Source organism: Suillus fuscotomentosus (genome assembly GCF_016647785.1).
Source record: "Suillus fuscotomentosus strain FC203 chromosome Unknown F5891scaffold_30, whole genome shotgun sequence".
Taxonomy (NCBI): Eukaryota; Fungi; Basidiomycota; class Agaricomycetes; order Boletales; family Suillaceae; genus Suillus; species Suillus fuscotomentosus.
The window spans coordinates 159,373-185,669 of NW_024539542.1; the positions used below are offsets into that span (position 1 = coordinate 159,373).

Below are 26,297 nucleotides of genomic sequence, written 5' to 3' on the forward strand. Positions count from 1 at the left end.
GATGGTGGCTCGCGTTGGGTTTCGTGCTGCCCATGTGGACGTGTTTGCTTCGCATTGGAGTAACTCTGGCACCTCTCGACTGGTGTCCGACACCTCTGACTGGGTGGGACTTACCGGGCCTTGATCATGGATTTCAGAGGGCTTAGGTGAGGGCGTGCGAGCAGAGGAGGTGCTCGCGCCAGCAACATGTGTGGGGGGAGGCAACTCTGGAAGGGGGTGGTTTGTGGCCGCTATGTCGCGAGTGAGAGCTGCAATTTCATCATGGGTAAGCGGCATGGTGTACAATGAGGGATCGTTCCAGTCGATATTGTTAATCAAGGGAATATGTCTACCACCTTCACCGGGTGGCGTATCTTCACCTCTAGCTAGTGGATCCAAAAACCGGCCGGTTGAGATAAAGTTGCCGTTGGCATCAAAATTGTCAGCTGAATATAGGTAGCTCATATTTGAAACTGTAAGCAGAAACTCTGTAAGTGTAGATGCGAAGTTTAAACCAACAAAAAATGTGCGCATTGACATGTGATGGACTCCATGGCAAATAAACAACACGTGTCGCGTCGCAAAAATCCTATCATTGCCAGCCGGTTTCTGGGGGAGAAGATCCAGTGGAATCAGTGTAAGATCTTGAGGTTGATATTCATTTGAAACCGTGGCTAAGGTCACATGTGCATCTCAGAGGCAGTGCAGATCGGTACTGATCAGACCTACCACAAGCTGAAGGATCTATCGTCCTATGGAGGATGCAAACAGACCTTCCATGAGCCGAAGGGTCTACCGTCCTATGGAGGATGCGGACAGATGAAGGGTCTATCATCCTATGGAGGATGCGGACAGACCTTCCATGAGCCGAAGGGTCTATCGTCCTATGTGGGATGCGGACAGACCTTCCATAAGCCGAAGGGTCTATCGTCCTATAGAGGATGTGGCCAGACCTTCCAAGAACCGAAGGGTCTATCGTCCTATGGAGGATACGGACAGACCTTCCATGAGCTGAAGGGTATATCGTCCTATGTGGGATGCGGACAGACCTTCCATAAGCCGAAGGGTCTATTGTCCTATAGCAGATGTAGACTCACCTTCCCAGTTGAATGGAATGCGTTGCGCGCCATGTAGAGGCAGTGGGTGCCTTCTGGGTTGAAATGGAACGTGCCATGCAGGCAGTGGAGGCAGAGGTATCCTCCTCGGTTGAAATGGAATGTGCTGTGTGCTTGGTGGAGGTAGGATTCTCCTCCCTGGTTGAAATGGAACACACCGCATGCCAAGTAGAGGCAGTGGGTGCCTCCTGGGTTGAAATGGAACGCGCTGTGCGCTCCACCACTCGACTGTTTCACTGAGGTGCCAGGGCCTGGGCTTCCTGCGACATTGAAGGACTGACATGTACTTATACGACGTACTCTGGGGCTGGTGAGAATGGAGGGGAGGGACCAGGAAGATTACCATCTTGCTTGCAGGCAATCAGAACTGTTGAGTGCGGTAGTATACTTGGACCTATAACAGTCTACAACGGTTCCCTAATTTAGATGAATTAGTAATCAAGATGACTGCACAAGCGGCAATCCTACAGAATCCTACTCCGTGCCTTTCAATCAGATCTCGCAGCGTTGTCAACAATATTGCCTGGATATCAACCCTCATTTTATTGATGATCTTGACCATATACCTAGGGATGACCCCAGGTCATCTCTCCTTCCTTCATTTTTTTGACGACATGGTAAGTTCAAACTCACGTTAAAGGCTGGACTATCTAACATATTTTCCAAGGCTCGCTGAGGCAAGAGCAGATCCTGCAGTCCCGCGTCGAAGCAGCGGATAGCCACAGAGCACTGGCTCGAGAAGCCAGGGTGAGTTCAACGTCCTTAGTCACTGGTGAATTCTGCTTACCTGCCCTCACTGCAGAGTGCGAGAAACTCGAAACGAGAAGGCTCACATTCGAGCTGCTCGGTGAGTTCATACCTATCCTCAGTCTTATGTGCGCTATATAATTTATTTTAGGAATAGGGCAAGGTGAGAATGCCTAACTATAGGAGTGTGCTAGACTCACTAACCGACTTTTGCACAGGAAAAAAAGGGTTCTACCTTGCGATGCGCATGACACGCCTGTCACTGCCTCGGACCATGAAGACTATCATTCTCAGTATGATGCCACCGAAGCCGTGCTCACCTTGGACCGTAACGATTCCGAGTGTGATGACGATCTACCTTATTTCACAGACACCAACCTGCCTTCTCCTCGCAACTCTCCCTCGCTGCAAGCGATTGATGAAGAATACGATCGTTCATTCGATCCTGACGAATCTATCCTCACAATGGACAACAATTTATCATGTGCCTGTGACTCTCCGTCACTGCAAACACTTGAGATCCTCGTCGGGCAGTGGCGAAAGGAGTGGGTGTCTGAAGAAATGTGGAATGAGGCATACGATGAAGCACTTCGTCGCGCCCTGAGCAAGGGGGAGCACGCTGTATTTGTTGAGCAGTGTGCACAGCATGCTTCAGAGGGTAGATCACTGCTGGAAAGTATCAAGGACGTCGTGCACACTCATTGCCCGTGTTGCAGGGAACGCCTGAAGTACGATACAATATTACTATATGATTTGCTGGTTAGTGTCACATCAGAGGTGAAATTTTCGAAGTCAAATTAGTTGTAGACACCGTCTGTAACTAGTAGTATACATATTGTGAATGTAGCTCTGAGCATCTCATCATCAGACACAGTGTGAATGCCTAGTCACGTAGCGAACGTATAGTGAACAATAGCGACCGTATATGGAACAATAGCGAACTTATGGTGAACTTATGGTGAACTTATGGTGAACTTATAGCAAACTTATAGTGAACTTATAGCAAACTTATAGCAAACTTTCATTCTCGGATGCTCGGGACTGTGAATAACACCCTATAGCCAAAATTTGAAGACGCAGAATGCTTCAGCCACTTGAACACGATATACATTATCAAGCCGAAGCTGGAAAAATGTGTGTTGAGTAGTGTAGAGCATTTATGATGTTTAGGATACTCATTTGCAAATGTGATGCACTTGCCAATCGGAATACCCCTCTAAGGGCAGCAGCAACAACAACTTACTTCTGATCCATTCTCAATCACGCTGGTTCCTTCTCACTCTCACTTCCCAGTACCGCAGGTTCCTTCTCACTCTCATATGGCCACCACACATAATATTTATCAGCCGCATCATAACAGTACGAGCCATCTACTCCTGATCCGTTCCCAGTACCGCAGGTTCCTTCTCACTCTCACTTCCCAGTACTGCAAGTTCCTTCTCACTCTCACATGGCCAACACATAATCTTTATCAGCCGCATCTCATAGTATGAGTAAGGCAAATTCAATTTCTGTACTCTAATTATAAGTACCATTCGCAAACTAGACTACGTAGATTCAAATTTATATTGACTCATGGTGTCCAACAGGTCTTCTACTTGCGACCACAAATCATCCGAGTCTATAGACAATGTGGGAGATGTAGGGGGAGGGGGAGATGCTGGGGACACAGGCGAGTTCATAGGCCAGAATGGGCCACCCGGAATCAGAACTGCATGGACGCTGCGTTCGTTATACTTGACGGTGTATGCGTGAAGAGCTTGCTGGAAAGATGGGTATCGTTTCTGAATACTCCCACTAACAAAATGTGTTCGTTCCGCAACATCAGCCCTAAGATAAACATTGTGATTATAAGTGAGATATAAGTAAAAGAGAGCGTGTAACACTGACCAACAGTAAAATACACCGACTTCTTGCCCAACGATGATGACCCAGAAGCCCTCAGGCTTGAGCCCAGCTTGTGGTGGGCGGATCTCATCTGGGGTTGGAGCAAGCGGAACATGGGAGGGGATTGACACCGGATGCGAGGGTGTTTGAGCTGTCGAAGTGGTAGGAAGAGGCACGATCCGTCCATCGGGAATGGTGTTGTGCGCGGATTGCGCGCACGAGTTTCTTGAGAGTGTGATAGACTCTTCTGTAGTCTTGCGCTTCCAAGTAACAGTACCGACCGATGAATCTATGATAAGTGATGTGAGTAGACAGTATTTTGCGGATGTTGAAAGAAATACATACCTGCTAGGCTCATACGATCGAGCAAATTCTGTAGATCTTGAATGTGATCACCTGCTTGGGAGTCAGATCGAGTTGATGGATGGCTGGACATAGCAGACGTGATGATGTATAGGGACCCTTTGCGACACTACCGATCATCAGTCACGTGAAATGAAAAGATATTCCTTACTAACATGAAGAATTTGTAGATAATGCGAAATACCATAGGACACCAGCGAATTCGAAGTAAGCTCTCCCTGCGATCTATCCGGCACATTGGACCGTCGAAGAATAAAGATGGGCTGCTGGTCAACAGCAGTGTGTCGAAGGTGCTCAAGCACCGGGACTTGGTGGAGCAGGCAGCAAGGTCCAACGAGCGACGGAAAGCACGTCTGCAAGGTATCTAATGTTAATTGAAATACTCGACAAAAAAAACTCACCTCTTGTAAAGCCATGAGTTCGGATGAGCGTCGTGCTCTCGAAGCACTCAAAGAGGACAAAAACGCCACCATTGACGATTGGCAGGAAGGCTGCGATGATAGCTTTGGCGATGTCTGGAATGGGACTGAATCAATTGCCATCAGTCACGCTGGTGGCGAATTCACTGACCTTGCAAGAGAGGTGTTGGGAGATTTCTGGAAAATGTAAGTGTCAGTGAGTGTTGACTATTGATATGTGAGTCACATACCTTCGTGAACAGAAACAATCGTGTTCGACGCGTGGATAACCGCACTCGTCGTGATCGCGTCCTCCGCAGAAACCAGGCATATACAGAGCAGATGCCTGCGATGATCGACGCTTACCTTGCCTGGAGCCTGGCAAAATCCAAGGAAGAGTTCAAGAGTTTTTTTGAGAGATTGCGGAATGAGGAGCTGGAGAACAACTCGGACTATGGTGAATGGTCAATTAGTGTTATTGATATGTTCTGTGAGTGATCTTGTTGTTGTTTGCTTACTTTTAATATTGATGTTGGCGTGACTCATTGTATTAGACGCTTCGAAAGTGACTCTTCGAATCTTACCAATCGACGCCACCATCTGCTCTGCAATGGTGCGTCAAGGTGTCATGCCCTGTTCGCTGATATCGCCAACTGTAGGAATCACTACAGAAGCTCTTGACTTATACCGTGTCGCGCATCTTAGAAGTCCTCATTTGTCTATTCAAGCTTTCGTGAAAACCGTGTGCGACTTGCATGGGGTAACTATCTTAATTTGTCTAGTTATTGTGCTAATCATATGCAGGTGGAATTTCATAGACATCTCTCGCGTCAATTTTCTATCGTGTTCGACTCGTATCTTCAAATTCGACACTCTGTGGCAGCTCTTGTAGCCGAATCACTTCAGCGCAACTCACCTGACTGGCACCTTAAACATGCATGCCCTACATGTACATATGAACTCACTGACGAAGAAGCACTAACGTTTAGATTGCTATATTCTATGGACGGTAACGACTCTCTAAAACAAGTCCTGCGTGTTACAAGTAACATCGGCTACATGGCCCCCCTATCATTTTTCCCCTTCGTCCTCGCCCTCGTATGCCTCCAGCTCGTACTTCTCTACCGACTATCCGTTGACCGGATCCTCGGGACCGTTCCCGTCCCTCGTCCCCCTCCTATTGCACCAACGTGCGCACGTGCCTTCTGGCTATGACTCGTTCTGACTCATGCCACCAATGTGGCTTTCCTTATCTTGTCTTATCTTTCCTTTGACTCGTGCATGCCGCACATTGTATCATTTACCATTGGCTCGTTCCAACGTTTCTCGGTCTCATTCCGCATTCGACCTTACATCACTAATCAGGCTCTGCTACCAGCGTACCTATACCCTTTCCGTTTCCCCTTTGCCCTTACCTACAGTACGGTAGCCTTGCCCTTAACCCTTTCCACTTAGTATAAGTAGTCGGTCACTCTGTACTAGATTCCCTAACTTGAATCTACTCAATCTTCCCTCGAACATACTTTCCTCTGAAGCCCCCTCAGCTTCAGTCTCTAGTATCTTTTCTTAGGTGCTCATCGCGCCTAAGTCTACCTCGATCGACCACCTCATCGTTCGGACAAGACTGTCCTTACTTTGAGAACGTCAGTGACTTTGAAGACATCCGTCTTAGAAGTCACATGACACGCGCGTCTCTGATATCTGCTGACTTGTCGTCGCCAGTCTCAGTCGCTACACCGGACCCTTCCGGTTACGTCACAAACGTTAGCGGACGACGCCCCTCTTAGGGCTCCGCATAACAGATCTATTTGAGTGCGTAACACTGCGGAGGTCTTTAGACTGACGACTCTCTCGCTCCCTCGTCTGAAGTTCCTACCGGCCAACAATTCACAAGTGACCGGTACCTACCTCGTGCATTTGTAGACCGGTATTCTTGAGAGTCCGAAACGACAACTACTGTAGGTGACAAGGAAGATGCAGCCGCTGAAGACTCTTGCGCAGGACGATGGAAAAATATGGACGACGCTAAAACAAAGAAAGCGTGGGGGATATATGACGAAACAGGTATATTCATGGCTGTTTGCTGTCACGGATTTGTGTTACTTGTCGCGGACATGGTACAGAGCGGTGAACTGTAAGTAGTGCCTATCGTTTTCTCAGCTATTAACGAGTGTTTGAATAGTGCAAAGTATCCCCTTGCTGTCGTTGCAAAGTTGCTGGATGTATTCGGGAAACGATTAGGGAGTGGGTATGACATTGGTTGCCAGTTTAAGACGACACTCGACAACAGCTTACTTGGACCGCTCGCTCGCTCGCTTCAACACACCTGCCTGGTTGGCGCCTTCCACGGACATGCTCACAGGCGCTTGTGCCAGCTGTTCTCACTCACAATGTACATCAAGGGTCTGGGCCTCGAGGATCTCGAAATGTGTGAATGAACGTTCTCGAAATTGAATTCGCTGGCATCTGCGCTACGCTATGCGAGTGTGTTCCATCGGCAGCAGGCTATCGACTGTTATTTCGAGCACAACAACGATTTTGAGGTCTACGCTAATCTTTGTAAGTATAGCTAGTACATAAATCGAACGTTAGCTGACATAATTATCGTATTAGCCAATTTTTTGTACTGCAACTACAAACAAGCACTGGACATCTTGAACGATGGCGACACAACTCTACCCAAGCTCATGCAAGATCTGGGACTCACGGACGAGAGCATTTTTGAGCGCTGGCTAGAGGAAGAGAAGACCTACCTCCAAGGTCTAACGCGAGAACCCGAAGATGAGACCTTGCAGATGGAGTATTGGCAGAAGTTGGTAAATTTCACCGCAAGCGAGTGAGTGTAGCTTCCAAGGTATACGAGTCTTGTGTTAACTGACGCTTCATTCGCTTAGAGAGGCTCTTAATGCTGCGATGGAAGCCTTTCAGGTCTATTCTCACCATGAGGCCGTGTCATATGACGTTCAGATGCGAGATACTCGCAAAGCAGAGACTGCACGACGTCACACTGTTGAGGACCACGAGAGGAATTCGAAACTTGTTCAAGCACTCGAACACAAACTCGAGATCACAATGTGCTGGACCCCTGAGGATGCAGATTGGCAGAGGGTGGGGAGGCTCGTTGCTCATAGGAAGTACCAACGTGCATTGGATCGCCTCAAAGGACTTATCATTGCGCGCATATTTGAACTGACGAGGATGAACCGGGCAGCTACAGGTGAGTTTGTTTAGATGATGTCTTGCTTGCGTGTCAATTCTAATATCACTCAAGGCTACAAGCTACGTAAACACATCGCCAAGGCATTACAAACACGCTCCATCGCCATCCGAACTGCCCTCAACACATACAATGCCATCGCCGAGGCAATGCACCCTCCCCGCAAAACGCTTAAGTGGGACGAGGTCGTGGAGTACACGTTTCTAGCTGACTTTGACCTCTTACGCGACACGCGTGCAGACGTGTCGCAACGGCCTTGGGCATCGCCTGTTGCTCGCAGGGCGATGGACCTGTATTTCAAGATGTGCCGGGCACGGGAGGAAATTCAATGGTTGAACGTGGAGGTACGGCGCCTAGTGACGTACATCCAAGACGAAGAAAAATACCTGCGGGCGTGCGAGGGTCAGTTGAAGGCTGTCAGTCCAACTCTTGCCCATCAAGTCGCTATACATTGAAACGTCCAAGGACGGTTCAACTCACGCCACCTAAAGCGGGCCCATGAGATATCGACACTTCCTGGCTTCACCAGGACAATATCCCCAGGTATAAGCACTCATACAGGTCTCGGAGAAAGCTCCAGCGCGCCGAATGCGCAGATCCCATCACAATTGCTGGTAGAACACTTACCTTTTGATAACATTAGACGACCTGCAGTGGCGCCGGATACTCCGGATGAGTTAGATGAGGAGGAGCAGGAAGAGGAGGTGGAAGAGGAGGCATCCAGAAGTTTGCAGGATGTGCTCCGTGTTGCTGATGATCTCTCGCGACTGGAACTTCATGATCACGCCGATGAGCAGTAGTATAGCTTAATTTACACATTCTATGGACACATAAGTCAGATCTACGTATGTTAATGGTCACTCGCGCATGGGCCGTCAAAACCCGCTGTCAATACATTCATCTGGGCGCGAGATATCGAGATGCGCGAGCTCATCGTGTCGCACAGCGAGCTCGGACCTTAAACGACGTTAGCAACACGTCACGGCATTTGCCGTTATGCCGGCGGCACCCAGTCCCGGTAAGAGCCTATGGATCTACAGCGCTATGTAAAAGTCCCTCATTATTGGAAAGATATTGCAGGAGGCGCTGATTGGCTGTATTTGCCTCGTGTTAGAGGTGCGAACCCTATTTATTATCACCTGTAACTACAGCCCTTATGTGGGAGTCACAGGTGGGTACACCTGGCAAATAGATGCGTTTTAGACGTAAACGAGCTATACATGGTGCATCTGTCATCTGATCCCAAACCATCGTGAGGCGGATCACGCCTGGTCAGAGTTTGTCGCCACAAAGATGGATGAGGCACAGTCCGACAGATAGTAGTACTAGGGGGCAGAATTATTTACAGGTAATTGTGCCTGCATAACTGGCAGAATCCCAACTTCTGCCACTTGGCAAAATTTTCAAAGCGTTACAAGGCTAAGTACGTGTATGATAGTGTATGGTATGATCTCGTACAGATTTCGGTGGGAGATCTCAGTCAACTCTGCAAAATCATAACCCCGGCCTCCCAACACTTCATTTCCGTCAACCGGCACTCGTTTCCATAACTTCTTTCTTGTGTTGCAGTAGCGCAAATGCTGCGTTGACCTAATCAATGGATATGAATTCGAGACATACAAGATCATCATATCAGTGCTCCGAGCGAGGTGTGAGTGACGTAAAATTGGCTTCTAGACCAGCAGCTACACCGACGTTGATGCGGCTGATTAGGGGTGTGCATGTGCACAGGATGTCAACGAATTAGCTTTTTATTAACCGCGGCCGAGTCCGATGGCTATGGTAGCGATTCTTTGCCTGTACTTCGAATATGTCTACCGAGAGATTGCAGCGCTTCGGAGACTGAGTGCTATCCATATCCGAGAAAAGCCGGTCAACATCGGCGGCGTGGGGAACGATGCACATAATTTTGCCATCTACCGGGCAGAACTAGCTTTGCCAAACAGGTTGGCAGAGTAGCAGACTTCTGACCACGACAATACCAACAAAGTAATATCTTCTGCTGGTAATCTGCTAAACTGATAGTCCATATTTCTGGGCACCAGCAAAGATGTTCTTGAGTCTGACTTTAGCGTGCATTTGTATTGCAGCCCCGGGCTTGCGCCTCAAAAGGTATCGTCGCCCCGAGCTCGCGTGATCACCGCACTGCTCAAATAGGTTGCAGCAGGACCGGAAAGATGCGACAGATTCGGCAGGACTAGACTATGACAGACAGACCTATACATTTTCTGGCTGTCAAACCCCAATCCGCATGTCTAATAAGGTTGATTTCACACACCTCTATGAATCATGATCCGTGATGAGACAGTGCACGCCAAAGGCCTGTTAGGGCTAGCGTCGCTGAGACCTTTTGAACGTCATCATCGGAAATAACATGCCACGCAATCAGACTGGAGTATATGAAGCTTGCGCAAGATAATTATCCAGCAGTAACCTCCGTCAGTAGCAGATTGAACTCACGGTCGCGAACCAACGATGTCTATGGCGTCTCAACCTCCACCACCTAACAAATGGATTTCTTGGTTGTCGCAGATTTATAGCTCGGGCAAGGGGCCAGTGCTCGGTACGGTCGATGCCCAGGAAATCGAAGATAAAGCCCGCGAGGTTATGAAGGACAATTCTAGTATGCTGCAACATTCAGATGGTACAACTAAACCTGAACGAGTTTTGACAGTTGCATACCTGTATGCGTCGAAGAGTGCAGGTGCCTGTTCGACCGATGATGCTAATAGGAAGGCATTTGAAAGGTGGAAGATCGTCCCGCGCATGTTGAACAATGCTACATTGCGCAATATTGAGGCAAGCGTTGGAAATGATGGTTAACAAGGACTTCCTAATCCCTTCTGTCAGACGACAATTTTGGGTATGAAAGTCTCTTCACCAATATTTGTAGGACCAATCGGCAAACAAGGTCTGGTGCATGCTGACGGAGAGCTTGCGACAGCTCGTGCAGCTGCGGCAGTCGGTGTACCGATGGTTTTAAGTTCTTCTGCGTCGCGATCCCTAGAGGATGTAGCGGAAGCCAATGGGCTGAATGGACAACGATGGTATCAGTTTTACTGGTGAGTACCGTCTCGTGTCATATAGCGAAACCTGATTATATTGTAGGCCTCGTTCTCCCGACGTGGCATTGTCCGTCCTCAAACGTGCGAAGGAAAATGGGTATACTGCTCTCGTTATCACGGTTGACACTATGATTATCGGATGGCGATCACATGACCATCGCATCGGATACAGCCCGGCGAGACATGGGTTCGGCGTCCAACAGGGTATGGCGGATCCCGTGTTTATGAAACGCTATGGGCTCGTTGCTCGACATGAGCGTCCAAAATTTCCATTCGATCAGGAAGAGATCAGAAAGAAAGCCGCGGCAGGTGACGAAGAAACGAAACAATCAATGTTCCTTGCGAGCCAGTGGCTTGCCGAGACAGGATTTGGGATCTTCAGAACATGGGACGACCTTCAATTCATCAAGGACAACTGGGACGGCCCCATCTTGCTCAAGGGAATACAAGCCGTCAACGTGCGCTCATCCAGACTTGTTACGAGCTATCGCTGACATAAACATCACCAGGATGCGGAGAAGGCGATCGACATAGGCATCCACGGGATTATCGTCTCTAATCACGGTACGTATCACTGTCGACATTGTCTGTTTGTTCGCCACTGTGTTGAATTGAGATATTTAGGGGGTCGTCAGATAGATGGCGCAATAGCTTCATTGGATGCGCTCGACATGATCATGCGCTCACAGAAAGTTCTTGACGCGCAAAAATCGGGTAAACTGACTGTCCTATTCGATTCTGGAATTCGAACAGGAAGCGACATAATCAAGGCGCTTGCAATCGGAGCACAGGGTGTTTTGAGTGTGTCATCCATCGTCCTTTTTGTTCCCATCTTATACTTTTGTTTAGTCGCCCGACCGATTGTTTATGGACTTGCGATAGCCGGCCAAGCGGGGGTAGAGCAAATTTTGATGCAAAGTATCTGTGACTTACACATTACGATGGGTTTGTGTGGATTCAGTGATGTGAATGACCTGATAGGTAAACGAGATGAACTGTTGGTCAAGGTAGACTACGGGGTAGGCACACGTACGTCGGTAAAGTCGTTGATGTAGACCGCCCTCTCCACTCCACTAGTCTCGGTAATATAATTTGTAGATTGACATTTCCTAATGCCACCGTTGTAAGTATCCTCACCTACCAATCCCCCTCACTTCATGAACGTGCAAGCGGTTGCGCAAGTAATGGAGATCAAATCAGAATCATGTGCTTGCCAAAGGTGCAGACAAAGAAACCGTGACGGATCACGATGACGATAGGGCCACAGGCTGAGCGTTGAGCCCCGGAAATGAGGTGAGGTGATGATGGTAAGAATGCGAGAGTGAGACACATGAGTTTCCACCGACGTGATGTCATTTGGCGGCATCTCAAATCGCTCGAGGCGGCGTTCAAAATTCATATCCCTGGATTCTGCCGGACTTCCGATGCTACCCCGAAGTGTCTAAATCCCTGACTTTCGAGCCGGGGGCTAGCCCTGATATGTCTTTGACCATCCAGCGCAAGGCAACAAACAGCTTTAAATACATTGATTCACAGTGAGTAAGATGTTTGCGCTCCTCCTGATCGAGTCGTTCATGAGCATCCCATATCCCTTACATCGGGTGAAAGTTAGATATATTTCCAGTGGAGAATCGTCATGTTTGAAGTGATGTACCCAAGATCATGTTGGCGGTATAACCGGACAGTCGATGGTATGCAATCGTCTTATTTTGCAATCCTCTGGCTCGTCAGTACACCGTCGAGATTCGATACCGCAGTGACCCCGAGGTGTTGAAGTGTTTCAAATTCGCATGCCTTGTTGCTCCAGAATCAGATTGATACAGTAAGCGTTCGGACAGCCTGATACAATATTCGGTTACCCAAGCAAAGCTCAAGAGGTTGAAGATATAGAGTTTGATATTAGTCGTCGACCCACCAGCATACTCCCTCATACTCCATGCAGTGGGAAGCGAGCCGTCGGGATCGGCACATCGGACATCGGACGCTTCTGTGGGAGTGAAGTGGCTTATCATGAGCCTCAGGACCTATTGCCGACACGGCGGCAGTAGTCACTTGGCAGAATGGCAGCGTACTGCCAACAGCACTACGCGGGGAACAATCCCGCTATATGGCGGAAGATTCTCTGGTATATGCTCAAGACTCGCTCGATTCCCCGACTCGCAAGACCCTTAGCCTGTGTTAAAAATTCACTTTCACATCTGCCTTCCTGTAAGCTGTGTACAATATGGAATCTGGATGTTGATATGATCGTCTAGGAAGGTTTGAAGCATCAAATGATGTCCTCATTGATATAACTAATCAGCATGAGTGCTTTGAGCTCGCCTTTTTTATATTGCATTGGGGGAGCCTGACTTGAAAGGCCCCATAGGAACAGCTGCAGATGAGCCGGAGACGTTGAAATCATCACGGCGTCCGTCTTATGACCTGACTGACTTCACATGGTCAGATATGTATTCACTGAGCCTGCTGGCCTTTCACTGATCGCTGATCGGCCGACCAGCGTCGAACTAGATGTGAAGTCTTACTCGGGACCTCGTCCTGCTATCATGGCTTAAGTGCATATGTGGCCTTTGGGTGACACCCCGTAGTATCATATGATGAATTGGCAACTATGATTGATCGACTACTACATCAGCATTTTCTTCGATTACATGCAGTCCACGCAAGTGGGAAATATCCCCGTACTTCAATATGGCAGCTTCCACCTCTCTACGCTTCCCTCTCGAAACTATCCTGTATTCTACGACGGATATACTGGTATTGCCCAATGTAGGAAGGCTTCCGAGCTTCAACTCTGCGGGACACGTAACATAATCGCTGTAGACCATGATGCGAAAGAGCGTAGCTATAAACGCCCCGTGCGATAGAACGAGTATGTTCCGACATCGGCCCTCTGAGACGTCCGCGTCAGGTTTGGTGACAGAGATGTACGGTATTAGCACCCGGTTATACCAAGCGATACAACGTTGAACAAAAGCTTCGTCTGTCTCTATCGAGGACAGGTCACTTATTTCTTTGATGTCGACTGGCCCCTTCTTGCCTTGCATCTCGCCCATAAACTGTCCAAAGATGAACAACTTTCAACAGGTCGAGGTTAAATTTGACTCGCCCTTTCTCGCAATGCGCTGTCTTTGACCAACTCGATGCCAGGGTGGTACTGGAGAATCATCTCGGCAGTCTACGACATATGAGTTATCGAGTGTTATCGAGCGCTGTAAATGTTACATATGGTTTCAGACGTTTGTCTCACCTCAGAAGCTCGCTGGAGATCACTCGTGAAAGCCTTGTCGAAGGAAACAGATTTGAGCGCCTCCGCAGTCACTGCAGCTTGCGCAAGACCAGTGGCATTGAGCTGTGTATCCAGTTGACCCTGGATGATTCTGTTGCGATTTGAGTCCGTCTCTCCGTGTCTCACGACAAACACCCGAGCAAGGATGGTCATGGAGCTACTGAAGAACCGAGGACTTAGGCTATCATTAAGTCCGGTCACTCTGATTCAATGCTGATTAGTTGACTACCTTTGTACAACGAAGGCAAAAGTGCACTAGACGTCATTTATTTAGTCCATAAACCTCCACAGCTCGCCCCAAAACCAGTTATCCATTCCATGCCAAGATGTTTAGACTCCTGCGAGGAGGTGTATCTGCAGGTAATGTATCCATCAAGTATACCCAAGGAAAATGAGTTCATCATAGCAGTGCCCTGATTTCGTCGACCACATTCCTGATTCTATCGTCAGGGAATGCTGGGAGAGCTGACATTACTGTTTGCAATTCCGCAGATTGGGTAGGGTCTAACGAAATGCCGCGTGTATTCCCAGCATAGATCTAGATTGATGAGTAAACAGTCTTGGTACGGAATGGAAGGACGCTTACCACGTTCCCCAATGCAACCAGGGTGCGATAGGTAACCTCTGCATCATCTGTATTTGAACGTAGCAACTAGGGATTGCTTAGTTGATGGTCAAGAACATGCTTCTGATGAGTACCTGAAGGGCTAATCCAGTATGTTGGTTCACCACATCTCTAGCGACGGATGTTGTCAAGTAGGCACAAGAGAAACTGTTTCGACATTTAGTCATTTTTCCTAATATGGTCAAGTGAAGTCATACTTGAAAAGGATGGTCGCCAAAGCTACGCGCTGAACCTTCGTCAGAAGTGTGTAAGGTGCATGACTGAGCGCTTCGAAAACCTGCTTCCCGTGAGAACTACTACTTTGACCGAAAAATGAAGTCACCTACCTGTGCGACCCACTGCCCTTCGTTCACAGGAGTTCCCTCTTGGAAACAATTAGCTACCGTGCGGAATAATAGCAGAATATTGGTTTCTTGAGCCTTCGACATAGCCTTCCCATGTGATCGGACTTCAGTCCAATCAGATGCCTTGAACAGGGATGCGAGAAATCGCTCTCGTCCACCGGGGACTGCAGAAGCATCTGCGCAATATGCAGCTACCAATCTGCTTAGGTCCATCACTTAAGAGCGGTCAGTAAAATGATGAAATTAGCACAATGGAATGCTTACTAGGGAATCGCTGGGACGCCGGCCATCGCTCTAGAATCTGTATGATAGCTTCTGCGTGGGTGCCACCGAGGGGTGGAAGAGACAGTTGAGAAGGTGTCGAAGTGACTTGAGAAAGATAAGTGAAAGCTTCCTCAACGATCTCCAACTCTTCGGGGTACATTGCAAGGGTTGCAGTGGACTGGCATGCCTGGGTTCAGAAGGTTGCTCAATGCAGCTCAAGCGCGTGCGTACAATTTCGTTGCGTAGTGCTTCGTCAAATTGGTACAACTTTGTTTGCATTGCTGATACATTAGCTTGTTTGAAAGAGACAAACTTGGGCTGCGGAAATCAGCATTGAGCTCGACTATCGCTATCTAGAAAAATCTTACATAGGGTATGATTTTCGGAGCTGAAGGTGACACCGAAGGAACTGGAGGTGTAGGGACAGGGGTACCACTGTACCGAGCTGCACCCGTAAAAGGATCCATATAAGCCGTGGACGGGGCTGGTGCTGCTGAGGTAGCGGCAGTCTGATATCTTGATGCTCCTGATGGCAATCTAGCACATGATGTACTACTGAACATCGATGCTTACCTGTGTACGGGTCAACGTATTCATTGCCGGCGCCTAAATTGACTCCCGCAGTATTCTTTTCTATGAACTTGACAACTTCGTCGATGTAGTTCAATGACAGATCATTCTGTTCCAGAAAGCGTTGAGCAGCCGCATATGGATTCTCTGTGATGAAGACAAACATCAAATTTATGTCCACAGCACGAGTATGAAATACTTGCCAGACGCATTGAATGGCAGTTTCAATGGTGGTGCGCCTTCCTGCACATCGACGTCAAACACGTAGTCATACTCCTTGCCATTGAAAAGCTGCTTCCTTCCAGAGCCGACGGCGTCCACGACATCGCCAACCTTCTGCCAGTTTGACGTTGCACTATCCCACTACACTAGCTTAGATGATTATCTCGTTGATCATGAGTGCTCACCTGATGCGCCTCAACAAGGTCACCGTTTCTTATCATTTTCACTTCTCCAGGTTTCTTACCTATGCAATTTCAATTTAGCCTTACAGAATCTGTGAATAGTGACCGCCAACCTGGATGAAGCAATGCGTCTGGACCAGGAAGATCGGTTTTCTTGACGTCACCCACTTGCTGCGACGAAATAGTCTGGCTTGCGATATGATCTTCGAGTGCCTTCAGCTCCGCCGCGCTGGCCCAACGATCTTCAGATTCGCTGAACACTCGAACGATACCGTCGCTACAGCCACTGACAATATCTCCATTTGGCATCGTGGATACAGCCCAAACAGATATCGCAGGATGGATGATCATTTGCACACATTCACCGTCTGATGTTTGTGAGTGAATGCCATGGGATTGGACACAGTTCAATGACACACCTTGCCACACCCTCACAGAACGATCTTCACCGCCCGATACTATTCCTCCATTAGGAAGAACGGACAGACTGTACACAAAGGAGGTGTGTCCAGATAGCGTATAAACCACATCGCCCTGCATCGTCCATACCCTGATCTCACTAGTCCTAATCAGCCACCCTATTTCGTCCAAAAATAGCGAGAATAAATTACCTATCGTTGGAACATGAGGCAAAACCTATGTCAGGTATTAGGGTCAAGCCACGAACCGCGTCCTTATGCCCCTCATAAGTCCGCATCATCTTGTGTTGAACCCAATATTTGATGGTTTTATCCGCGGAAGCTGATCGAAGAAGGATCCGTCACTGGCGTATCAAACAGTGAATGGTCTCACGCACCGGTCAAGAATTGTTCGTCATCAATGGCAATGACTCCCCAAACTGCTTGCTGATGCCCCTTCAAATCATACACTAGCTGGAATTGTTTCCAGACTTTGGCGGTTCTGTGGTATTCAATGTTAGAACAGTACACTTGCTGAGCAATAGAAGATTCTCACTTGTCCCATGAGCCAGAGATGATGGTGCCAGATTGGCTGATATCAAGAGCACAGACATTATCTGTGTGTCCCACCAGCGAATATTCAGGATCCTCTTTCTGTGCTGGACCTAGGGCAAAAATATTGACGACGGTATCCTGTCCCCCAACAACAGCGTATCCTGCCTTGGGTCAATGCTACATGATATGACGCTAACCACTGGCAGACCTACCTTGCGGCGCTTCAGGCGACGGAGAGATATATTGTACAGCATTGATATATTTTGACCCAGCTCGCAGAATAGATGAAGGAGTGAAGGGGACAGTTGGCGATGGTCGTTTCCAGGAGATCGCGGTGGAATCTCGCGATGCTGAAAGGATGATACTTTCTGTTGGCGAAGCTACTGCACGAACCTATGGAAGTTACGATTAGATGAATCCCCCGCGAGAACTAATGAATTGGAAGAACCTACATCTGACGAATGAGCTGATAATGTGGCTGATAGCTTGTAAGGCATCGGACAAGCTCCTTTTGCGGCCGCGTAGAATCAGATACTGTAGGGATGGACGAGAGACCACAAGTGAGGGATAAGATTACTCAAGGAAAAGCGGGCGATCGCGTCAATGAAATGAAGGGTCAGAAATTCAGAACGGTCGAAATCTAACCACGGTCACGGTATCGTAAGTTCTATTTCTTGGTATTTCCTGCACTTTCATTCACTCAGGCAGTCAATTCTGGCAAAACAGATTGGATCTTATACACATGGCATGTAGCTAAGCCAAGCACTGCGCAGTGCGCACAGCACTGATTGAACCAGGCTAGACCATAACTGTGAACGAAAGAAACTGCCAGGTTCACAAGTATAACATTGATAACTATAATGTGCACCACGCTAACGAACCCAACAGTCGTAAAATCGACAGCAGGGAGATACGGAGGTGTAAACTATGCCATGCACCATTATTTCATCTCCTGCGAGGGCCTCTCGATGCAGACCGTCGACTGTAAATTGAAGTAAGTACGACGAATTGCCAAATCGTGAGGGGATAGAAAAAAAGGGTGCTAGCAGATTTCGAATTATTTATCATTCATGAAGTTTAGGGCAGGCCTTGTTGATTCATCCATACAGACGCACAGTTGGCAGTGGGCCAAATATGAGATTAGACTCACTAGAGTACTACTACATGGCATGGGACTTGCTTACCGAGGCAAAGTGTTGGATTCGCAGCACTTGTCGTGGTCTGACAGATTCGTAGCAAAATCAAATTTATATCTTCAACCTATGGGAGGCGCAGCAGAATTGAAAGTTTCCCCGAGACGGTATTACCTCACTGTAACACTAGATGGGCAACCGTGAGTTCAACGTAACAGCAAACTAGGGTGTCGTGAACGAGATAGGAAGGGGAAGATCATTCGCTGATGCGAAGCGACCCGTTCACCGTGGCATGCGCGAATAGATCGAAGATCCAGGCAGAGGCGTAACCTGCGGCGTCTGGACTTCAAGGCTACCGCATATAATTCACCCCGAAACTATATCTGACTGACTTGGCATCAAAAGTTATACTTGCTTTGGACCAGTGAAACTTAACTTTATCGGACAGTGAGCACCGCTGAAAATTTTGCAGCTGTCTGGACTTGCCGGACGCCTTTAAACGGTCTGGATGCCAGAAACACGATGGGATAGATGTGAAAATTATTTGACCTACCACGTTCTCTTTCGACGCTGAAATCAAAAAATAACGTTGCGCTGCTGTTAGCAACTTGCGAAACTCGCACGGGAAACCAATGAATGCGGACAAATTTGATCGAATGATCCTAGAATTCCCAGCGAGTGGAGGGAGTACACAGCAAGACTAGCTCAGAACAGCACATCGACATATAGAATTTTGTAACAGTCCTTCCTTGAAGCAAGGACTGACCACGATACAGCAAAATGTCTTCACGGGAAGTTTCAGTCGCAAAGATCAACGCCTGAGCCGATTGATATTTTGACCCGTTTCCCGCGGTGCACTAAATCCGCTGCAGCTTTGCGCTTTTCGGCTTGATGAGCAACCGCTAGTGTGAGGACGTTTTGAGTCGCTTCTTGGGTTTGAGATTCGTCATCAGAAGAACCCGCCTGTGCCGTAACCTCAGGATGTAAGTTTGAATCTGTAATTTCAGTCGAACTATGTGTGGGTATCAACATATGATCAATCAGGTTGCATGAGACAATGATGATCTTACGCCACTAAGGTTTGTCCTGCTTTAGATTTACGTCGCGCCTAGCAGCGTTATCCCGCGTTAGCAACGTAACATGTAATGATTGATATCTCTGACCGTATCAGATAGGCCCATAAGGCGATTCTCGACCTCGGTGAGTGGGTTGAAGTAATCTGCATAAGCCTTGGATCGTTTCGCCTTGGAGAGGAAGACATATTTGGTTTTTTGAAGCTCCTTCTGCTTTTTGGATTTAACGCCTTTCTTGCCCTTTTTCGCATGGGAGCGGGCAACACCAATGCCCAACTCATCAGAGACGATGCTTTCAACCGCAATAAAGCCTGGAAATGCATTTGCGTCGAAAAGACTGGCGTATACTGATCATACACCCACCTTCCTCTTCTAGCCTCGTCAGAAGCTGACCAACCAGTGCAGTGTCACACCCTTCGATGATATATGAAATTGAAACAATGAGGGATAAGATCAAAATTGAACTGACCAGTGTGCACCCTGAATAGCGACGCCGAAGATGGTTGATACACTTCATAAATTTTAATAGCCCTCCTGAAAAAAGTAAGTAAGTTGACGCAAGGGACAAGCCACTTCTTGTACCTGAAGAGGGCTAGGTCTTTGTATCGGGCAATGATATCAGCATGAATCATCCCCGCGATAATGTCCCACTCGTGAGAGCCGCGGAGACGGCAATCAAAGCAAATAAATTGAGCAGGGAGACGCTTGTCTTGTGCACCATGATATCTACGTCGCATTTAATGAAATATCACGTATTCAGAAAGGAGATGATTGCGCACCCCATGCACCTAGCCAACCTTCGTCAGAGGGCTTGCTTTGTGCGAGAGACGAAAATGCGTACCAAACGTGAAACCAACGGTTGCAATCACCTTCACACAGTAGAGAAGCATCGTCAATTTTCTAAAAGGGTGAAATCACTTGTGTTTCTTTCCATTTCGCTGCGTACGCACCGATATCCCACAGTCACAGCTAAGTTGGCCTTCATCTATCAACTGCTTGGAGCCCTTGGAACGGTTGTTACTAGGGATCTGTGGACCAGTGGTACCTAGATTGCAGGATGGTCCAGACGCTTCCAGGACCTGCGTCTCCATATCTGTAAAGAATTAGTTTAGCGCAATGCAATACGTCAGATAGACGTCGTACCCAACATCTCTAAATCAGGTGCAGTGGACACATCATTCCTCATTCCAAGTAGATCCTGGAGGTACTGAGTATCAACCTCTTGAGTCGAAATAGCCGAAGCGGAAAAGGCAATATCAGAAGCAGGCAAGGATGGGGCCTTGTTCGGTGAAGGAGCGGGTATCGGCGACCCCATAACAATCTCCTGAGTAGCTGGGATTTGCTGCGTTTCCTCAATGTCGTGAGCAGCCTTTTTAATGTTCTAACGCGAGCATCAGTGAGGTAAGAGATAGAACAGATGAGTGACGGACCAAGTCTCCGACGCATATCGGGGTCGACTCCGATATGCCGCCATACCGGACATGAGCGCGCGACGAAGTATCATTGACTTGAGGGAATGGTTGAACCCCTCCATCTTCGTTGCGTATACCGACGGGGGTCATGACTACGTCACCACCGAACCTGCACAAAACAATGCCTTCGTCGATTACCATTTCACCTTCGGCATCCTCGTCTTCGTCTGCGCTCCAGACGATGTTGCGCTCCAATGCATCTTTCTTCTGCAACTGTGCGTCCTCTACTCTGATTCTTGCCTCTTCAACTGGAGTCAATCTCGGGGCTGTGTGAGACGTGATACCCGCGAATGGCGCATTGTTGTCTTCTGATATAGACGGAAGATACGATGATACTGAGACCACTTTCATGTCGAGGCTGAATAGAGAAGATGAGCCCAAGTTGATGTATTGGAATTCCTGGTGCTTACCCATGCCATCCTGCGTTCACTTGGCCGATACTCGTTCGTTCCGGCACTTCATTCGCCATATGAGTGGTAAAGAACCATTTGTTAGCTTCGGCATCTGCGGCCTGGAAATGAGGGGGCTGATAGTCATCTGGGGCATCTTCGTTGAAGAACAACTTGAAATTTCCGTAACGGTTTTCTGAACCATAGAGTTACTATCGAACTCAAAAAAAACGACATCGGCACGCACTTGGAAGGCTTTCCATCTGATTGATAGTAGTTATAAGCGACTTGATCATTACCTGAAACAAAACGTTTGAGAACGAAATGCTTCTTAATAAGTAAGGATTAGTGTACCTTAACACTCCTTTTAACCTCCCCAAGAGTCGGCAGCTTCCCTTTCTTGAGAGCATCAGAAACAGGATCTGGGCGCGCAAGAGACATCTTCGACAATTGATCTCCAAGAGTCATGATCGGTATGGCGGTGTGGCTTCCAGGCAGCTTGTGGTACTTTGCGTCCCTCATCCATTTAGTACAATATATATCAAAGCCCCGAACACTCACCTGAAAATTGAAGGTGTAAGCCTCCACAATGCTGCGTGAGTAGCCTGTCAGAGAACCTAGCAATGATTGAAGGCTAAAATTGACAAACTTGTTGGGATCTTTGCTGTCCTACACTGAACATAAGAAAAGAGAGTATCTAAGTATATTTAATCTCACCAAGTAGATGCCGAATATAACTTTCCGGAGGTATTGCTTGTCTATGGCTTCAAATATGCCGTTCTCCTGAGAAACATGGATATATGCGCGTCTGTCATGGAGAATGGATGGATATATGCGCACCAGGTAGTCAATTATACGATCCCCTTCATTAGTGAAACCTCGGTTGAGGGTCATGAACTTGAAACCGCTGATATTCAGTCCGGTAGTTCCGTCTGAAGAGAAAGAACCAGAGGAAGAGGAGGCTCGTCCATTGTTTTGAGACGAAAGTCGGTCTACGTTTTTTGGTTAGTGTATATCGGCCACCATTCGTAAACTATACTCACATTCACCGAAGTTCTCGGCGGGTAGAAGACCCCTGAAATTAACAGGTGAGATGAGAATCGGAAAGCTATATTAAACGCACCTCAGGTATGCCACACAACCCAGACCAGCTTTTAGTAGTGTCTGTACACACTCTAAGCTCTGCTTGTTGCTTATTGTCTGGGGAACGATCAAGTCCAAGCTGACGACAACTCGTGGATTAATACCTGGGTCTCTGTGTTCGCTATTGTGCGCTGCATCTGCATGGCTGTTCAAGTACGTATGGGTGTCTCAGAACCTTAAAGAAGTAGTCGTTGATTTTTACTTGGATGACGGGAGACCGAAGGAGATGAAGCTGGCAAGAGTCGCAAGACGCGCGACGCGTATTTGTATCGCATGTGAAATAATCACGTGACTCATGACCCGAATTGAGAACAGATCCACTAGCTAGTACTGTTGAGTGCATTATCGAATCTTGCAATTGAATGGTCGAGGACAACACCCCAGTAATGCATCAATGAAGCTTTAAATGGAAGTAAAGTTTGAACTCTCAAAACCAGTGGACACGAGTCGACAATGTTACAAATACGATATCAAAAACAACACTATCACCAAGCCACGAGTCAGACTTGCAACATCGAAAACACACGTAGGACTCACGTTTGATACGAAGTTTTATAATATTATGGTTGTCCCGTGCCAATGAGGCTTGTAATTCGTGTGTCAAACCCCTCACTACGAACTGGCATCTCCGGAGTGTGGAATGGGTTCTTCATGACTGCGTCTGCATAGGCCTCGTACACTCTTTGAAGAACCAAATCCGCTGTCGCCTCTGCCAAGGATGTGAGAAGAACGAATTTGGTTCCTGTAAGATATCAATGTAAGGGGGTTAGCTGTGACGTGCGTCAGACCAAGCACCTGTCGCGGTCAACAAGATGGTCATCTTAAACGTCTCCCCTTCAATAACCTGTGCACCTGAGCTTGAGCCAGTAGGAGATAAGCGACTTGTAATAGCGTGAATTCCATGCAGAGTGCCAGCGAGGACTAAGTACTCGTTTGATGTGAGCTGAGCGAGGCCATCTGAGAAGGACTCAGTCATGGACAAGGCTGAACCCATAAACGTTCTGAACAACCTGCGAAATTGCGCTGGTAGACCAATCCACCGGCTTTGTTAATGACCTTTTACACCTTGCATTGAGTAATTGTTCGGGTAATTACTCGACGAAAGAGTTGAACCTACCCATAGGCTAAAGATCGCCATTGGCGCGAAGGGGAAAGTAGCCAGCGCGGAACTTCGCGTTTCACGGACTACGCCGATCTATCTCAGTGGTCTTTCTGGCTCAACCGTTCAGCGTTAGGCTCGCATCTTTCAGTCAATGGAACTTCGGCTACATCGCCAGTCTTCATGTCTGAGCTTGCTCCTATTGTTGTTTGCATTGTGGCCTACACTAACGATACAGGGCTCGACGCTCGGGGAACGTGATTTCATCCAGTTGACCTCAGAACAAATTTTGGCTCTTGCGACCGCAACGGACCCGGTCGCAAATGTAGACACCAATAATCCCACTTCTCATCTTTCGAAGATCCTCATACCGCGCGCTGGTATGTGTCTATTCTACCTTTCAAGTTAACTGAAACGAGTGTAACAGTGGGTAGTGAAAACATAACCCTCGTTCGTGAATATATCGTGTCCACCTTGAAGGTTTTGGATTGGCACGTCGAAGAGGACACCTTTACCGACAACACTCCGTATGGTATCCAATTATTCACCAACATCATTGCGACGAAAGATCCAACCGCCTCGCGCCGTGTCATATTGTCTGCGCACTATGACAGCAAATTCTTTCCCAACTACCCAGATAATCAGGTAATTGGCAGAGTCTTCAATTATTCACACAGGAAACTGTATGCTAAGCCCATTAGTTTGTGGGTGCGACAGATTCCGCAGCACCATGCGCAATGATGCTCGACCTAGCAGAGACTTTGAACCCCTTTCTTGATCAGCGTAAACAACGTCTCGAGGACGGATATGATGATGAAGATGAAGATGTGGCAGACACGACCCTCCAACTCGTGTTCTTTGACGGCGAGGAAGCTTTCAAAGATTGGACTGACACAGACTCTGTATATGGGGCTAGGTCAGCAATTCTCTTGAGGATGGCATATCAGAACTAAACCGATGGTGTACTTTCGTTTAGACATCTCGCAGGCAAATGGTCAACAACTTATATAGTGCCTAATTCTAAACGACGGTTGCTTGGGCATGCAAGTTTGACGGAGTTATCGACCATCGAACACATCATCCTCCTCGACCTCCTCGGCGCCCCGAACCCAACAATAAGATCCTATTTTATCGATACAGCTTGGTTATTTGATGCCATGGTTTCCGCAGAAACTCGGCTCAAGGATGTTGGCGCTCTTGATGAAGCAGAAACTACGAACTTTCGCAGCTTCTTCTTGCCTCGAACGGGTCCTGGGAACCAATATAATTACGGATATATCGGAGATGATCACGTACCCTTTCTACAGAAAGGTGTCAACATTCTTCATATCATCGCATATCCATTCCCGCGTGTCTGGCACACCCTTCGCGTTCGTCATCATTTTCATGTGCCTGTCATTGCTATTGATCTCACATTCTCTAGGATGATGCATCGGCACTTGATGTATTGACCATGCGCCGATGGAACATGATATTACGCGTGTTCATGTCCGAATATCTGAATCTTCGACCCGAGATATCGCAACCACTCCCTAAGCACGATCATCTCCAACGTTCCGCCAGTGAATTGGTGAGATTTAATCTAGTCATCGATGTCTCAAGCTCAGAAAATCATGGAGCCCAGTGACCTGGTTTTCGAAATAGGTTGACGGACCAAAATACCAGATAATTTGATTTATTGATACAAGGCGATGATACAAACATCTGCAAATTACAGAGGGGGAAGGCACACAAACTGAAAACCTAAGTGAAAAGCATAAACATGTTTAAAGCGCAAGGACAAGTGCTTTGTAATGCTTCACGAGGTCGGAGGCATCCATAGCGAGCTGCGGGTGGGTGTCGCGTTAAGCTCCGTTGCGTTTGAGAGAAGGGCATCAGTCTCAGACCTTGTGCCTTTCTCGTGCATCATCAAGACGTGTCTTTGCCTTCTCCATCAGCCTCTTTCGTGATTTACGCATTTCCACGTCCGATACATGGGCTGTATGCAAGATCATCCTGGATATATGCGCTTTAGATACGCTAAGACTCACCCATAGCCTTCATCGTATCTACATTGTGTATGCGCTGGCGAACAAGGTCATCGAGCAACGAAGGATACTCTGCACACAACGCATGGATCTTCTCCTTGAAGACTAGTCAACGAAAGAGGATGCTTCGGCCGTTCTCTATGAAGCTTACTTCATTGGCCTGAAGTCGCACTGACAAGTCGGCGCGATCTGCTTCGTGCTGCTCTTTTATACGGGCCAGGGTGGTCTGTGCCGAATTGCTTTTGAACGCAAAGGAGGTATTGTTCATCGTGTAGAAGAATGCTGAGCAACTTACATGTGAACCTCAACTTCCTCGACGAGGTGGGCGCATTCCGTCCGAGCACTCGCGAACGTGGTTCTCATCCTAGCTTCCAACGAATGAGGACTGTTACTCGTTTTGTTACTTGGCATCCTTCTTGGAAAAGTCCAGTAGACTGTCATGGCACGCAGAAATGACGACAAACCAAATGCTGTTTATCTACTGCAATAAAGCGGTGAAAGAATCAAGAGCCCCAATGGTACCTCAAGTCATACCTGTGAGCTATAGAGTTTATCCTTTCACAAATAATGAACGCGATAAACAGGGCCCAGGCTTGGTGCAAAGATGATCACGACCTATGCTTGTACCGTGACATACCGTTTAGTGCCAACACAGTAAGTGTCTCACTGTTACGCCTTCTTACCGTTGACCGCTCTAGTATTTTGATAGCAGTGATTGAATGACAACGATAGCTATAGTAG

The 26,297-nt window shown here is 47.7% G+C and overlaps 10 protein-coding genes across 10 annotated transcripts; 4 read left to right on the forward strand and 6 right to left on the reverse strand.

Annotated features, from left to right (window-relative positions):
* Positions 1 to 1,437: 1,437 nt before the first annotated feature.
* F5891DRAFT_1231813 (uncharacterized protein) lies at positions 1,438 to 2,642 on the forward strand (the record flags this gene model as incomplete). The annotated part of the gene is made up of 5 exons (XM_041369581.1): positions 1,438 to 1,711; positions 1,807 to 1,841; positions 1,897 to 1,941; positions 1,993 to 2,004; positions 2,060 to 2,642. The coding sequence occupies exons 1-5, from the start codon at positions 1,538 to 1,540 to the stop codon at positions 2,640 to 2,642; spliced, it is 849 nt and encodes a 282-aa protein (XP_041225369.1). The 5' UTR covers positions 1,438 to 1,537.
* A 746-nt stretch (positions 2,643 to 3,388) lies between these two features.
* F5891DRAFT_1189247 (uncharacterized protein) lies at positions 3,389 to 4,164 on the reverse strand (the record flags this gene model as incomplete). Its single annotated transcript, XM_041367122.1, has 3 exons — positions 3,389 to 3,671; positions 3,732 to 4,017; positions 4,074 to 4,164. 3 exons carry the CDS (start codon positions 4,162 to 4,164, stop codon positions 3,389 to 3,391), a joined length of 660 nt encoding a protein of 219 aa, XP_041225370.1.
* A 341-nt stretch (positions 4,165 to 4,505) lies between these two features.
* On the forward strand, positions 4,506 to 8,506 carry F5891DRAFT_1128794 (uncharacterized protein; the record flags this gene model as incomplete). Its single annotated transcript, XM_041364320.1, has 12 exons — positions 4,506 to 4,696; positions 4,753 to 4,979; positions 5,044 to 5,249; positions 5,294 to 5,527; positions 6,328 to 6,408; positions 6,430 to 6,623; positions 6,672 to 6,917; positions 6,975 to 7,048; positions 7,103 to 7,325; positions 7,384 to 7,706; positions 7,761 to 8,108; positions 8,172 to 8,506. 12 exons carry the CDS (start codon positions 4,506 to 4,508, stop codon positions 8,504 to 8,506), a joined length of 2,682 nt encoding a protein of 893 aa, XP_041225371.1.
* A 1,675-nt stretch (positions 8,507 to 10,181) lies between these two features.
* F5891DRAFT_1278619 (oxidoreductase) lies at positions 10,182 to 11,857 on the forward strand (the record flags this gene model as incomplete). Its single annotated transcript, XM_041370324.1, has 8 exons — positions 10,182 to 10,329; positions 10,381 to 10,511; positions 10,557 to 10,768; positions 10,815 to 11,229; positions 11,281 to 11,335; positions 11,396 to 11,572; positions 11,621 to 11,790; positions 11,849 to 11,857. 8 exons carry the CDS (start codon positions 10,182 to 10,184, stop codon positions 11,855 to 11,857), a joined length of 1,317 nt encoding a protein of 438 aa, XP_041225372.1.
* A 1,500-nt stretch (positions 11,858 to 13,357) lies between these two features.
* On the reverse strand, positions 13,358 to 14,213 carry F5891DRAFT_1278620 (phosphoglycerate mutase-like protein; the record flags this gene model as incomplete). The annotated part of the gene is made up of 3 exons (XM_041370325.1): positions 13,358 to 13,830; positions 13,881 to 13,949; positions 14,022 to 14,213. The coding sequence occupies 3 exons, from the start codon at positions 14,211 to 14,213 to the stop codon at positions 13,381 to 13,383; spliced, it is 711 nt and encodes a 236-aa protein (XP_041225373.1). The 3' UTR covers positions 13,358 to 13,380.
* A 4-nt stretch (positions 14,214 to 14,217) lies between these two features.
* F5891DRAFT_1036592 (WD40-repeat-containing domain protein) lies at positions 14,218 to 17,876 on the reverse strand. The gene is made up of 18 exons (XM_041361840.1): positions 17,673 to 17,876; positions 17,433 to 17,613; positions 17,222 to 17,381; positions 17,064 to 17,167; positions 16,879 to 17,008; positions 16,687 to 16,826; positions 16,381 to 16,635; positions 16,271 to 16,329; positions 16,067 to 16,226; positions 15,867 to 16,010; positions 15,662 to 15,819; positions 15,525 to 15,611; positions 15,294 to 15,471; positions 15,012 to 15,244; positions 14,883 to 14,962; positions 14,760 to 14,832; positions 14,647 to 14,712; positions 14,218 to 14,598 (listed from the first exon to the last, which is right to left on the reverse strand). The coding sequence occupies exons 1-18, from the start codon at positions 17,715 to 17,717 to the stop codon at positions 14,461 to 14,463; spliced, it is 2,391 nt and encodes a 796-aa protein (XP_041225374.1). The 5' UTR covers positions 17,718 to 17,876; the 3' UTR covers positions 14,218 to 14,460.
* A 1,110-nt stretch (positions 17,877 to 18,986) lies between these two features.
* Positions 18,987 to 22,781, reverse strand: F5891DRAFT_1036597 (HORMA domain-containing protein). Its single transcript, XM_041361841.1, has 21 exons — positions 22,535 to 22,781; positions 22,411 to 22,487; positions 22,331 to 22,362; positions 22,128 to 22,279; positions 22,005 to 22,070; positions 21,937 to 21,956; positions 21,849 to 21,879; positions 21,642 to 21,794; positions 21,535 to 21,586; positions 21,309 to 21,483; positions 20,857 to 21,256; positions 20,570 to 20,807; positions 20,377 to 20,519; positions 20,268 to 20,326; positions 20,206 to 20,214; positions 20,009 to 20,152; positions 19,896 to 19,960; positions 19,790 to 19,840; positions 19,517 to 19,737; positions 19,424 to 19,461; positions 18,987 to 19,365 (listed from the first exon to the last, which is right to left on the reverse strand). Exons 1-21 carry the CDS (start codon positions 22,571 to 22,573, stop codon positions 19,152 to 19,154), a joined length of 2,379 nt encoding a protein of 792 aa, XP_041225375.1. The 5' UTR covers positions 22,574 to 22,781; the 3' UTR covers positions 18,987 to 19,151.
* On the reverse strand, positions 22,777 to 23,601 carry F5891DRAFT_1036601 (transport protein particle complex subunit). Its single transcript, XM_041361842.1, has 5 exons — positions 23,548 to 23,601; positions 23,441 to 23,486; positions 23,226 to 23,387; positions 22,968 to 23,172; positions 22,777 to 22,912 (listed from the first exon to the last, which is right to left on the reverse strand). Exons 1-4 carry the CDS (start codon positions 23,566 to 23,568, stop codon positions 22,991 to 22,993), a joined length of 411 nt encoding a protein of 136 aa, XP_041225376.1. The 5' UTR covers positions 23,569 to 23,601; the 3' UTR covers positions 22,777 to 22,912; positions 22,968 to 22,990.
* F5891DRAFT_377892 (uncharacterized protein) lies at positions 23,585 to 25,411 on the forward strand. The gene is made up of 5 exons (XM_041371630.1): positions 23,585 to 23,909; positions 23,957 to 24,174; positions 24,231 to 24,445; positions 24,506 to 24,899; positions 24,953 to 25,411. Exons 1-5 carry the CDS (start codon positions 23,684 to 23,686, stop codon positions 25,154 to 25,156), a joined length of 1,257 nt encoding a protein of 418 aa, XP_041225377.1. The 5' UTR covers positions 23,585 to 23,683; the 3' UTR covers positions 25,157 to 25,411.
* F5891DRAFT_980759 (uncharacterized protein) lies at positions 25,296 to 25,997 on the reverse strand (the record flags this gene model as incomplete). Its single annotated transcript, XM_041377037.1, has 5 exons — positions 25,296 to 25,355; positions 25,416 to 25,507; positions 25,560 to 25,593; positions 25,708 to 25,795; positions 25,852 to 25,997. 5 exons carry the CDS (start codon positions 25,995 to 25,997, stop codon positions 25,296 to 25,298), a joined length of 420 nt encoding a protein of 139 aa, XP_041225378.1.
* Between the last annotated feature and the right edge of the window lie 300 nt (positions 25,998 to 26,297).

Coding starts and splice junctions, on each gene's coding strand:
- F5891DRAFT_1036592 (XM_041361840.1), bottom strand. CDS start 17,717: ATGCCTTACAAGCTATCAGCCACATTATCAGCTCATTCGTCAGAT. Junction 15,245..15,293: donor GGCGTCCCAGCGATTCCCTA/GTAAGCATTCCA, acceptor ACCGCTCTTAAG/TGATGGACCTAAGCAGATTG. Junction 14,599..14,646: donor TGGTTGCATTGGGGAACGTG/GTAAGCGTCCTT, acceptor TCATCAATCTAG/ATCTATGCTGGGAATACACG.
- F5891DRAFT_1036597 (XM_041361841.1), bottom strand. CDS start 22,573: ATGCAGATGCAGCGCACAATAGCGAACACAGAGACCCAG. Junction 21,587..21,641: donor AGGTTAAAAGGAGTGTTAAG/GTACACTAATCC, acceptor GTTTTGTTTCAG/GTAATGATCAAGTCGCTTAT. Junction 20,808..20,856: donor CGATATGCGTCGGAGACTTG/GTCCGTCACTCA, acceptor TGCTCGCGTTAG/AACATTAAAAAGGCTGCTCA.
- F5891DRAFT_1036601 (XM_041361842.1), bottom strand. CDS start 23,568: ATGGCGATCTTTAGCCTATGG. Junction 23,487..23,547: donor TGGCGATCTTTAGCCTATGG/GTAGGTTCAACT, acceptor AAGGTGTAAAAG/GTCATTAACAAAGCCGGTGG. Junction 23,388..23,440: donor CTACCAGCGCAATTTCGCAG/GTTGTTCAGAAC, acceptor AGTCCTTCTCAG/ATGGCCTCGCTCAGCTCACA.
- F5891DRAFT_377892 (XM_041371630.1), top strand. CDS start 23,684: ATGGAACTTCGGCTACATCGCCAGTCTTCATGTCTGAGCTTGCTCCTA. Junction 23,910..23,956: donor GATCCTCATACCGCGCGCTG/GTATGTGTCTAT, acceptor CGAGTGTAACAG/TGGGTAGTGAAAACATAACC. Junction 24,446..24,505: donor GACTCTGTATATGGGGCTAG/GTCAGCAATTCT, acceptor ACTTTCGTTTAG/ACATCTCGCAGGCAAATGGT.